Genomic DNA, 13,605 nt, shown 5'->3' with positions numbered 1-13,605 from the left:
GAACCTCTCGCACTTCGTGTAAAGTTCCAATTACACAGTCTTTGTATATTTTGGCTGGCGCCGAGCCGGTATTCATTAGTCTGACGAATAATGAGTCCGTGGACGTATCGACAAGACTCCTTCCTAGGTCCAAGGTATTCGCTTGACGGAAACTTTCAATGGGTTCAATCACACCGCACGATGTTCCGAAGTTGCGTAATTGAAAGTTGGGGTTGTCCTTGACTATCATCCCTTTAACCACAATTTCATGATTTGCGGGAATTTCCACTTCCTCAGCTAACGCTATTCTACATATAACCGTATCAGCCGAATGCAAAGTTTTAATCAATGGAAGCGCAACATCTCTGATTTGAAGTACCTTTCTCTCAAAATCGAGCTTGACTTCCAAAAAGTCGAGCAGGTCACATCCAATAACGCAATTATTTACAAGACCTTCGGCAATGTAGACGGGCCACGACTGTTTAATATTTCCGAAACCGTACTCTATTGTACCACTGCCCAAAACCTTTATTACTTCTCCCGTTACTGAATAGATTTTAGTTTCGCTTTCGTCGGTGCTAAGCTCAGAATTTATTCCAAGGTCACAAGCCAAAGATGCTCTGATGATGCTAATAGAAGACCCACTGTCTATAAGACTAGAAACTGGTGTTCCGTTGACTTCCACCATCGAGTAATAGGTAATTCCAGAACGTCCTTTTACCTGCATTGCCTGGTTTGGACGTTTTGATTCGGTATTTTCTTGATTGCGATCGAAAAAACTTGAAGCTCCACGACGATGCTCAATTGGGTCTCGAGTATTTACGCTACGATTTTCTCTAACGGTATCCTCCATTCGCCAGCGATAGTAACAATCTCTTTGGAGGTGACCTTTCTCTTGACAATAAAAACATGTGGGTCTTGAATCCAGGCTTTCCTGCTGAGACCAGCCGTAATTTGGTGCAGCGTAACGTTGCTGGTAGGGTCGGGAACTTCGGTTCCTCGGGGATCCATAACGCGAAAAATAGTACCCAGGTGCAGCGTTACGAGGCGCGTTGTATCGAGAGGGGTAGTATGGATTACCGTTGTAACTGGCGGAACTGTATTGAGGTGGGTTGTTCGGACGATACAAATCGTGAAGCGCGTTCGCCGGTTGATGATATCGTTCAAGGCGCAAGGCAGCGACTTCACTGGCAAGTTGAGAAACGGTAGCTTGCAAGGAGTTGAAATCTCTGTTTGTCGAAAACGTAGACGGGTCATCCGGTAAATTTTCACCTACACCCTGAAGCGTCTCTGGTCGACGGTAACGTGGATCATTTCGCTTCATTTCTTGAAAAGCCTGCAGACGTTTTGCCACCGACAACGCCTCAGCGAGATCATTAGGGTTTGCTTGGTGTACCCCATCTTGTAGGTTAGATTGCAGACCGTATAGAAACTGTTCGAAAACCAAAATTTCATACGCGTTAGGGTTCAATCCAGGCATGGCTCTCTCAACGAGTCTTCGAAGGTTCTGACAGAAATCATCTAAATGCTCGTTCGGTTGCTGGAATCTGGCTCGGAATCCCATTACGTGTAGTCTTTGTCGTTCAGGTTGTAAAAAGGCATCCATCAAAGTTTGAACCAATAAGGCATACATACTCTTCTGTTGCGGTGTTAAATTGTCGTAGATATTAAACGCTCGACCGTATAAGAACGTAGGTAAAGCTCTGCATTTCCTCGCGTCATCCCATTCGTTCGCCGCTGCACATACTTCAAAATACTTCATCCATACTCCAAAATCTCCTTCTCCATTGTACTTTTCCGGGGCAGCGTTTACGTTCGCCAGATGTAAGGCGTGTGGTGGCTCAACTCGACGTGGCATTTTTTTTAACGGGGGAAAAGTCGTATTTTTAAACTCACGAATAAATGAGGAATCCCACTTCTGACACCAATGTAAAATAAGTGGGTAACACACAAGCTAAATTGCTGATAACTCTTTTATTTATTAACTTAATTCCTTGCACGTCAACTCTCTCTCTAAAATTCAAAACTCAACTGACTCTTAATTTTTTCAAAACCTCACTTCACGCGTTTACAAATCATTCGAAATCACGCGCTATCCGATATTACATTCTCTTTATATTCATTTCTTATAATTTTAAACTAACACATTCCAAATATATTACAGGGATAATAAATATATTTATTTGTACTTAAGGATAATAAATATATTTATTTGTACTTAAGGATAATAAATATATTTATTTGTACTTAAGGATAATAAATATATTTATTTGTACTTAAGGATAATAAATATATTTATTTGTACTTAAGGATAATAAATATATTTATTTGTACTTAAGGACAATTAATATATTTATTTGTACTTAAGGATAAAAAATATATTTATTTGCACTTAAGGATAATAAATATATTTATTTGTACTTAAGGATAATAAATATATTTATTTGTACTTAAGGATAATAAATATATTTATTTGTACTTAAGGATAATAAATATATTTATTTGTACTTAAGGATAATAAATATATTTATTTGTACTTCGGGATAATAAATATATTTATTTGCTATTGAATCAGTCGCTGGTGACGTTTGGACTTCCCCTTCTTATATAAACTGGAGCACGGTGGTCGCCGATCGTTTCAACATATTCATTCCCCCTAAGTAAAAATAAATACTATCTGTCTAATACTCAAGACATCACCAAAGGCTTAATTCACGGAGCGAACTTTAAAGCTATTGTTTCAAAAATCGATTTATATTATATTGTAGTTTAATTCGAGTAGTCTTCGTAAATGAATTGCTGTTACTTTCGAAATTGTAACGTTCAGACGCGAAATAAACTCGGCTTTTCTTAACGTTCTTTTCATCGCGAATTTAGAGTTTAATAGATTTGTAATTTAAATGAGGAGGTTTTGCGTGTTTGTTATACGGCTCGAACCTTAATTTGACTCGAAACATTCGGAACCAACTTTTGGAGTTTGCCAAACAACAATTTAGCTATAGATAAACAACGAAGCGTATTGTTTTAGAGAAGACGCGTTTGGGAGTCTCCGAACTGGCTTAAAGTGAAAAGGCTTCTTCTCGGAACCCCCGCTAACCCAGTTTGAACAAAGCTTTCAATTGTATGACTCTCCGAATGAGAAAGGCGGAAGGTAACTGGACTCCCAGGGACAGGGACCCCTAGCTCTTCGGTAATTACAGTTGGGGGCTGGAGGAGACGCGCAATCGGAGAAATATCCTTTTACCTCTCCCCAGAAGACAAGAATTTATTTAGGCCTACCGAGACGAGATTATGCGGAAAGTGGTTTCGAATTATCTATCCTTCTTTGTAAATTATTAAACTCAAATACAATCTTTTGGATACACGCTTCAGATGTTAAAATGGTAATTTGTTTGTTTCGAACTGAATACAACCGATTTGAATTGATCTGAACTCCGAAGCTATAGAGTAGCTCGTGGTCAGTAATAATGATTGGGTTCATTTACGTTTTCACCCAAACTCTATGTTCCTTCGTAAAGCAGGTCGTCGTCATCATCAGCAAATGCACTTGTTCTCATTTGGATCAATCTTTATTTTTTTCATATTATTCCCGCACAAATTTATTTGTAAACGGGTGAGGGGGTGTAAAGACTTCGGAAAATATTTGTATTAAATTTTCATTTCAGTTTCTAGAAATTAGTCATTTATTAATGATTTTAAATTGATAAGATTTTCTTTCGAAACGAAACACCGCGGTTGGTTTCAATTTCATTATGTGACTGAAATTTTTGATTTACAGCTCGCCAAATATAGATTTGATAATAGCTGAAGCAGATAAGACTGAAACTACCGTTGGACTGGGAATGAGTACTAAGGTAAATGCCAAAAAAAAGAGGGGGCCAATATTTAGGGGAAACTAAGCTTTATTAGGGAAACTTGTTGAGGTTAACGGTAATGTTTAGTTTAGGGAGCTCTCGTGGCATGAAGGGTAACCCAGCCACCTTAATTAATGGCTTTAAAAGTCGCATGATGACTTAGGCCTATAATGTGGTGCCTTGGGTATTAGCCTAGCTGATTACTATCATTATTATTATTAACAAGATTGGTTCTTCAGCCTATAGGCCTTCTAGGCGAGTACAAAACTTAGGACTCAATCTTTGTATTCACCCAGAACTTAGTATAGATTTGATAGGCTTCCTTAGCGAGTTGGATTTCGCGCAATTCGCGGCTACCAAAAACGTTGAAACTCAATTACATCACACTTGAATGACACGGTTGCTTCGAGCGGAAAACCATTTGAATCTCTATCATCGCAATTACGAGCGATATATAAAAGATATTTTATTGCCATTTTGAAGGTTTAGCGAATCGAGAACGATCGCCGGGTACTAATTTTAGGCGAGTTGATGAGAAGTGTTTTAATTTAGAACTCGAGTAGTTTAATTAGGTGGTGTAATTTCGCCGACATCGGAATTTCAATATATCTTTTATGTGGAGCGCCGCTAGCGGTCCTCCTTCGTTTTGGCAGGAAAATTACCGTGATTAACTTGGGGAGTTTTGCCTTTGGAAATCATCGTCTCACTGGCGCACCTGCGTGCCAACCTGCCTCCCAGACGGAGAGAGACGCTTCCAAAGGCGTCCTGTTTTATATTATTATAGGTATGATGTTACGGATAGGCGTTTAATTCCACTTTCGGTGCGAGTATGACGTCACGCGATCCTCTTCCCGTGGGAAAATACCAAGGTGTCGCCGCGACATCTATTATTTAAAACTGTCTCCACAATCTTCGCGAGGGCCCGATATCGGTTCCTACGCCCGCTTCCCCCTCACGCCGACAGTCACTCGGCGGCTTAGTCGAAAGTGGACCAAAGGGTAAAGTTATCACCGCGAATTAAGCGCCAGAAGGATCGGGTGAGGGGCGTTACCAATTCGGAGAGGTCTCTTATATTGACGTATCTGTAATACCGTGATATATGCTTGTGTGTATATCGTGTTCGATCAATAGGCAGCGGAGAGACGGCTGACAATAGGAGCGTGTTAATTCAATTCTCTAATGTATTCCATCGGGAAATTCCCGACCACCCGCTTTTTAGCGCAGCATTTCATAAACAATTCTCAAATTATTCATGTTTTCCTCGCAACAGCGCAAAGTCGAAAATAAATTGGATATATAGATAAATACCGCTTACACATTCAAGATAATTTAACCAGAAGGGATATATAAATCGGTTTTCTGAGTTTTCTACTAGATCGAACGCTTATACGAACTTTAATTTGGGGTTGTACATTCCCAATACGGAATCTCAACTCCGCAGAATTAAGCGATAATATTAACTCAAAGCTTAGCTTCGTAATAGACGCTTCAATAAAATTTGAATTTGCTAAGAAGTAATATTTCCGAGAGTTAGGACCTGCAAGTCACTGTTTATATAGTGCTTGTTAAAATAATATACACTTTTCACCTATACGGTATGCAACAAGTGTTCCCCTTTAACCAGGTAGCGTTTTTTGACACAATAAGGCTTAGCAAAAACCCGACGTTCTGTTTACAGGTGTAAAGTTTCCATTATTTCAAAAAGCACTATACAGGGTCTTTTTTTTGCTCGGAAAAGTGTTTTTTTTCAAAAACTATTTATAGTACCGATTTCAAATTTGGAAGGTCAATTCTCTATACCGGGGGACATCAGTTTGAGAAATTTGAGCGTTTTCGGTAATGTTTTTCACCAATTTTGAAAAATTATTTTTCGACCACTAGGTGCGAGATAAAAAATTTCTATTATAAAGTTGTAGGCCGTCATCGAAAACCCTTAAAAATTGTTCACTCGACGAAAAACAATTTATTTATCAGTGAAAATTCGAGCTTGAAAAATTTACAAGTTGGTGAAGCCAAATTACGATTGTTTGAAACGATAATTGAAAAGGGAACAAGTCTAATACAAACGTAGTAGAGTTTTCACACTTGAAAAAATGTACACGTTTGGTTTTTAAATGCAGATATTTTATTCACATAAATTTTTACAAAACATTTTCAATAATATCACCATTGGCTGCAACACAGGTTTGTGCGCGGACAATTAAGTTCTCAAACGCTTTCTCTACCATTTCTGGTGTGACGTCTCGGCAAGCACTGATTATTCGTCTAATGAGTTCCTCCCTAGTTTCAATGGGCGTGGCGTATACCTTTGCTTTAACGAATCCCCAGAGAAAATAATCCAGCGGTGTTAGGTCAGGTGACCTTGCTGGGCAATGCACTGGACCATTTCTCCCTATCTCCCTTTCAGGAAACTCGTTGTTGAGGTGCTCAGTTACTTGCCGGGAAAAATGCGGAGGGGCGCCATCTTGCTGAAACCACAACTGACGTCTTTCAGCCAATGGAAGGTCGTCGATTGCGTCACTCAGTTCGTTCTGTAGAAAATGTAAATACCTTTGGCCGTTGAGGTTCGTCGGCAGGAAAAAGGGACCAATCAAACGGTTTCCAACAAGTCCAACCCAAACATTGACCCGTTCAAATTGAACCTGGTGATGATATTCAAAACCCCAATGTGGGTTGATGTCAGACCAAAGATGGCTGTTTTGATGATTAAAGGGCCCATCTCTAGAAAATGACGCTTCGTCGGAGAACAAAACATGGCGCAAAAATTGTCTATCTTCTTGGACAGCATTTAGTAACCAGTTGCTAAATTCATAACGTCTTTGATGGTCTCCGTCAATTAGTCCTTGGTGGAGTGTAGCTCTGTATGGGTGATAGCGATTCTTACGAAGAATTTTCCACACACGATTTGCAGAACAACCCAAATCAGCAGCGGCGTTAGCGCAACTGTGACGAGGATATGCCACAAAGTACGCGAGTACATTGTTCTCGAAGTCTAAATCCGGTTGACCCAATCCGCGAAACCTAGGTTGCAAGTGACCAAATTGATTGAAATCGTGAATTGCTCGTCTTACTGTATTTACAGATGGTGCTCCATTTGGATGTCTTTCTGCGAAGATTTCAGTCACTCTTCTAAGGTTTTGCGCTGCTTCTCCATAGTAAATGGCAACTATCTCGGTACGCTCAGCTACTGAATAACGAGGCATTGTTCGAAATATTATCAAACACTGATAATAATCTCCCAAAGTTTTCCTTTAAATACCCAATGCATGTTTAGGATTGACCTATAGCCTCGTGTTTTTTAAATCCGGTCGTTTTTTAACCAAAGTTTCAACTGGATTAGGTAATTCGGTTTCAATTATCGTTTCAAACAATCGTAATTTGGCTTCACCAACTTGTAAATTTTTCAAGCTCGAATTTTCACTGATAAATAAATTGTTTTTCGTCGAGTGAACAATTTTTAAGGGTTTTCGATGACGGCCTACAACTTTATAATAGAAATTTTTTATCTCGCACCTAGTGGTCGAAAAATAATTTTTCAAAATTGGTGAAAAACATTACCGAAAACGCTCAAATTTCTCAAACTGATGTCCCCCGGTATAAAGAATTGACCTTCCAAATTTGAAATCGGTACTATAAATAGTTTTTGAAAAAAAACACTTTTCCGAGCAAAAAAAAAGACCCTGTATAAACAGTCCTTGCAGGGCCTGGCTCTCGGAAATATTATTTCTTGGCGATTTCTTTGAAGGATGGTTTATTTAAGCGCCTATTGTAAACGCTCTAAATCTGTATGGGGCTGTAGATTTGATTGAAGCCGTTTATGGTGAAATTAAAACTTGCGTTTTCAAAATGATCTCTATGTATTCGGGAAAAGAAAACTGGATATGACCTAAGCGTTATCCGTAATCCGCAACTGTTACAAAATTAATTATTTCATTGCGCACTGTACGTGATCTTGATGAGAATTACACTATATATATATATATATATAAATATATATATATATATATAAAATGGATGGTGGTATTAAGTATAAGATTGATAAACTCTAACATTGTTTGACCGATCACCACGAAAGTTGGCACATTTAAGTGTTTTTTCGTGGAAAAGGTTTTTATGCTATCCATTTATCTTTAACTAGATGGTGCTGCAGTGCATAAACGTTTATACTGTACAACCGATCGCCATTGAAATTGGTATACATAGATATTTGTTCACGAATAATATTTTAAAGCCATTCATTTTTCTATAACTCGCCACAAGATGGCGCTGCAGCGCATAATTTTCTATACCTTTCCTAACACCATGGAAATTCGTACGCGTGATATAACAATTACATAGCGAACAGAATAGTCAAAAACATAGATCATTCACTTGAATTATTACTAAAAAATTTATATAGTTCATAAAAATAATGAAACCTTATCACTAGGAGTTATCTTTCAGTTTTACACATTAACAAACAAATATACACTGCAGGACAACGTTATCTATAAAATTCAATTTTGGCTCAATTTACACGTTGGTAAATGAAGTAAATTAAGACGTCGGGCTTTTTCTTAATTTCTCTCTTGTTAAGACTCTGTTTCACAGCGAAGAAAAGGCGATGGAAAAGTCTTAGCGGACTTCGGTCGAAGTGGACTAAAGGTAACGACGATATATTTATGTCACGGGCCATCTCAATTAGAAGTCCCGTCAAGTCCGTCGCCGTGGTGGCCCTTGTAGTGGCTGCCAGGGATTAGGGACTATGAAAATGGGGTCGACTCGGACCGGTCAGTTTGGGTCAGTCCCCAGGTGGTCGTAGACGGAGGGTGGGGGGAGAAGAAGGTGAACCTATCTTTGGAATGGTCTTCTTCCACTCTTAGATGGGCGGCGACCAAAAGGAAACCTTCAAATTCCGTGACTTCGCCTTTTCCTCTTTCAGGCCATCACTTCAGTCTTCGCGACTCTCTTTGGCGATTCCCCGGGGGACATCACGATGGACCCTTCTTTTTGGAAATGGGCCCCCCACCATCTTCGGTCACCGGGTCTCTCTGACCGTCACTCGTAATTGCATAATGGGGAACGCTTCGGCTGGGCCAAAAGTAATCAAAGATTTCCCCCCTTCTCCCCGTAACTTAGTTTCATTCAAAAGTCAATACTCGGAAGCCGCCTCCACCCGTTCACTTCATTTTCTCCACACTATAGTCCACACTTCGTGACATATTCCTTTTTACAGAAGACGCGCTTTGATGCCGGTTGCCGCGGTCGTTGTAGTTGCCAAGTGCATTTTATCGGCGTTATGGTCCTCTACTCTGATGAAATAAATGGAACTTTGTCAGTAGCGGCTTATGGGTTGCGAGGCTCCAGGAAAATATGGAAAGTTCTAAATTGTAACAATTCATAATACAGGGTGTTTCAAAAGGTTATGCAAAAATGTTAAGGAGTTGTAGGGGGGTGAGTTGAGAAGTATGTCTGTTTTTCCCCCATTTTCCTACGATGAGTTAAAAGAGCGCCAGAGAGCTTCAAAGTGTGGGAAGTAGGCTGAAACAAGCGCAAAACCAAGCAGCAGGGAAATGCGAACATTAAGATTTGGGTTCGTGTGATAGTTAAAAAAGGACTTTGTGAACAAATCGAGGTAACCAGCGTAAAAAGGTAGACTTAAACCGTATTTAAAGTCCCTGCTGCTTGGTTTTTCGCTTGTTGCAGCCTACTTCCAGGGGCTAGAAAGCCACACTTTGAAGCTCTCAGGCGCTCTTTTCACTCAACGTAGGAGCATGGGGAAAAACAGGCATACTTCTCAACTCACCCCCTACAACTCCTTAAACGTTTTGCATAACCTTTTGAAACACCCTGTATAGTCCTTTACTACAATAACTTAATGAAATTTTGGAAATAGGATTAATATTGAATCCAATCAAATCTGGAAAGGATCAAATATTTGTGGATCAAACTTTGATCATAAATAGTTTTAATCCAAAAAGATTTAGCAAATTTAGAATCAAAATATTTTGGTCGAGTGCGATTTGTAAAAATTTTTATTCAAAATATTGTAATCCAATAAGATTTGTTGAAGTGTTGTGCAAGTTTTAATACAATTTTTGCAAGCATTATTTAATTTGTATTTTATAGAGGTCGGCATTCGAATAACTTTTATCCATGAATAAAATAAGTTCGGCGATATTTAAATAATATTTATTTAAATAACCAATATTTGAATAATAATTGTAAAATGTTTAAATAATCGAAAGTGGTTAAGCCTATTATTTAAACAAAACCAAAAATGATTTAAATAAATACCATTTTAATTCAAATAAATGCTTGGTTGCGTAAAAAACATAATTAAATAAGTTAAAATTATATTCTTTTTACCAACTTTTGTTAAATAAATCGGAAATTTTGTGGATAATGAATAAACAATTCCGAGCACTAGTATTTTATCCCCATTTAATCTGTTCAATTTTGATCATATCTGGATCCAATTTGGATAAATCATATTGGAAACTAAGTCATCTGTAAATGTTAATTTCAACTTGACATGTAGATCGCTTTTTTGAGGTCCCTATAAGCGTGAGTCCTAGGCGTTTGCCGAGACTGCCTATGCCTTAAAGACGCCACTGAACTTGGAAAGCTGCGGGTTTTCGTAATTTCAGTTACATGAATCGACGAATTACATAGATACCCAGAAGTATTTATGCTCTAAGAATTATTCTGAATAATTAGGGTAATATTCTTTAGTTTTGGTTATAAGAAATTTAGCTCCGTTAAAGTTAAACAAAGCCACTTTACAAAAATATACCGTTCACCGATTCGGTTCGACTGCTCCAGCGTTGCCAGTTCCTGAAACTCAAATTATCCTACCAAAGCCAAAAAATTGTCGATTTTAGAAAAACATTATCGTACGCCTGAAAACTGGTCGTATATTTGAATTTTGTGTGAAATATTGATTTTAAACTTGTGAAATCAAAATATTTAATAACACTCAAAGTTCGACCGATTGAAAACTTATGTTTAAAAGTAACAGTTTTAACTGGTTTTCAGCCAATTTAAAAACAAATTTCGTACATTATCGTACGCGCCAGCTGAATTATCGAAAAATGTGTACTATATAGTATACGCCATTGAAAATATCGTACGTCCTAAATATTAACTCGAAATTATCGACATGTAAGATAATTATCGTACGTCTGGCAACGCTGGTCTGCTCTCGCTTGGGGTTCATAACAGGGCTAGACAGCGGAAATAAACTGTTACGATTATTTTTAAAAAGGGGGTAGAAATCATACGATGAAGGTATAACGATTTTACAATTAGAACAGCGATCAAAAATTGAATGGGATTGGATTTTTAAAGTTTCAGCATCTTATCTAGATCTACTACTCTAAAACAATAATATAAATAACTGAAGTGTTTTTCAAGCAAATTATAAAACCTTTCCGGACTCCGATGGCTTAAATGAAAATGTTTCTTTAATTGTATTTTAAAATTTTGTATTTGCAGGTCCCGCATTTTGGGGTTTATTAAATCCCGAATGGCGGTTGTGCACCAAAGGTCGGCGTCAGTCACCGGTGGACCTGAACCCTGACCGTCTTCTCTACGACCCAAACCTCAAACACTTACAAGTGGACAAACTAAGGGTGAGTTGAAGAAATTATGACAAACGCGTTGAAAGAAAGTATGTGTAGGCGTAAAGAAACTCAGCTTTTTGAATATCTTATGTCGGTATCGCGAATGAAGATGAATGCGTCAGTTGTTGAGCCGTTTTACCATCTCCTTTAGTCGGAGATGTTATTTATAGCTTGTCTCTATTAGCGAGGGTTTTTACTCAGCGTACACTCTCAGAGATAAGATTTTTGTAAAAAATATTCCTACCTTCATTAATTTCAATTACACGAAATATGCGATGCTTAGTTTTTAGACGTTTTTTTCTTATTGGTCTAGTTTTTGAAAAAAAAAACATCGTGTTCGAAGTCAATTTATCCTGCTATATTATGAAAATAAAAACAGTTTAACGTCGCGTCGGTGGTATTATCAAAATCCCTAGTAGAACATTTCTTTTAAGATTATCAAATCAGAAATTCTGACTCGTGGCGTTAGGTAATATTTGAATTTATTAAACACGACTAATGTAACTGATATTATTACGAAACGTACAACATTATTTTATTTCTGTATTAAATTTATATTCTAAATACTCGTAACATGTTTGGAGATAATAAATTCCGAATTTGATAGATAAACTTAAACTGGAGGAAATTTTTCCAACAAAGAGTATAAAATATTCAGGCGGCTGTTTCTATAGAGCCTAAGAGGGTTTTCTACTCATAGGTAGATGTTTAAGTTTAAAAGCACTTTCTCAACAGCCAACGTTTACGAGTTACCTACTGTAAATTAACTTCTCCCTGAACACCATTCTGTTTTATTTTCCTCCTAATGCCTTTACTGCTGGAATCAACCCCTGCCGACTAACTCTAAGCAGCTCTGACGATCGAGCCACAAAAATTGTAACGCTAACTTTCAAGATTCGGATTTTTGCTTTCTAAATATTAAAAAATGTCATCTACCGAGACTGGATTGAATATTTGAATCTCTATTCAAAACGCCTATGCATTTATTCTTTTGGCAGTCGTTTATCTGGCAACTGGAAGTGCAGTAGCGGCGCTAAGGTTTTTTCACAGATGGGCTAATTATTTTGTGGCCCCTAAGAATTTTGTGACCCTTAGCGGGAACCTTGTATTGACCATATTTCGCAAAAGTGGTGAAATCGAAAAAACCCAAAATTTTCCAGGAAGCGAGAAGAGCAAGGTCGTTTTATTGTTGCGGCTCTCGTCGCGTTTTCTGGACCCCCTACTGACCTTGTATCCGACCTGGAGGGGACACGTGCATGCCTGGGATATTTCCCTAAATTCCCATAAGCCCCTTTCTATTCAACTTTCTCTCAATTTCCGCTCCCTTTCTCCCGAATCTATATGTTTATGGTCTACTACCTTTTTGAGTAAACAAATTTATATTGAAAGATTTTTTCCAGAAAAAGTTTTTTGGCAATAAAACAAATTTCTAGAGATAATGAAAATTCATAAATTAAAATATGTGGCCTCTTAATTATGAATATGTGGCCCCTCTCAGAAATGCAGGGGGGCTAAAGCCCACTTCAGCCCACCCTTAGCGCCGCTACTGTGGAAGTGGGGAAAGATAATGGCACGGAATGATGCTATTTTAAAATTGGCTCACTGTGAATTTGGAGATTTTAACGATCACATATGCGATCTCGAAGGTCACGAGAATTTAACTGAATGGGCACCAGTGATCGAATGTAGGAGCGTGATATGTGATTTCTAAACCATGACAAAATTTACAAGGTTAATTCAGAGTAAGGATTTGACCATTGACGAAGGTGGTATCCTGGGGTCAGGTAGTGACCATAACGCTTTAGAACGATATATGAAGCCCTGCCTCGAAAGGTTTATATGCCCGTCGTCCAATGTCAAAAATATTGGTTTACAAATGATCCAGAGATTCTAAGTACGGTCAAGATGTTAATCTAAATATTTAAAATCTTCCTGATATTTCATACCAGTGGTAGTTTCAAATTGCTATCTCACTTCCAAAACCTGATAATCTCCAGGTACTCCAGAAGCATAGGCTTGTCCCTGCAGTAAAACCGACGATTCAAGATCAGTATAAGTGTCAATAAACGCTACCGTAAGAAGGAGATAAATAATTCTTCTCACCAAGAAGTCCAAAAGAGGACTGTCTTTTTAAAGTCTTCCTGCTCCATTACATTGGGTCAAGTATT

General features: G+C 38.1%; 1 protein-coding gene across 2 annotated transcripts in view; it reads left to right on the top strand.

Moving 5' to 3' along the window:
- LOC149947426 (carbonic anhydrase-related protein 10-like) overlaps positions 1-13,605 on the top strand; it is a 111,440-nt gene that overhangs the window by 52,576 nt on the left and 45,259 nt on the right. For both annotated transcript variants that reach the window (XM_090171530.1, XM_090171529.1), the window contains exon 3: positions 11,310-11,446. In XM_090171530.1, the coding sequence (XP_090027656.1) occupies positions 11,310-11,446 (137 nt within the window). The remainder of the gene's footprint in view (positions 1-11,309; positions 11,447-13,605) is intronic.

This window comes from Leiobunum rupestre, chromosome 4 (assembly GCF_980474605.1).
Source record: "Leiobunum rupestre chromosome 4, qqLeiRupe1.1.hap1, whole genome shotgun sequence".
In the NCBI taxonomy this organism is placed as follows: Eukaryota; Metazoa; Arthropoda; class Arachnida; order Opiliones; family Sclerosomatidae; genus Leiobunum; species Leiobunum rupestre.
The sequence above is the reverse complement of the archived record's forward strand: the minus strand, read 5'-3'. Positions and strand labels throughout refer to the sequence as shown.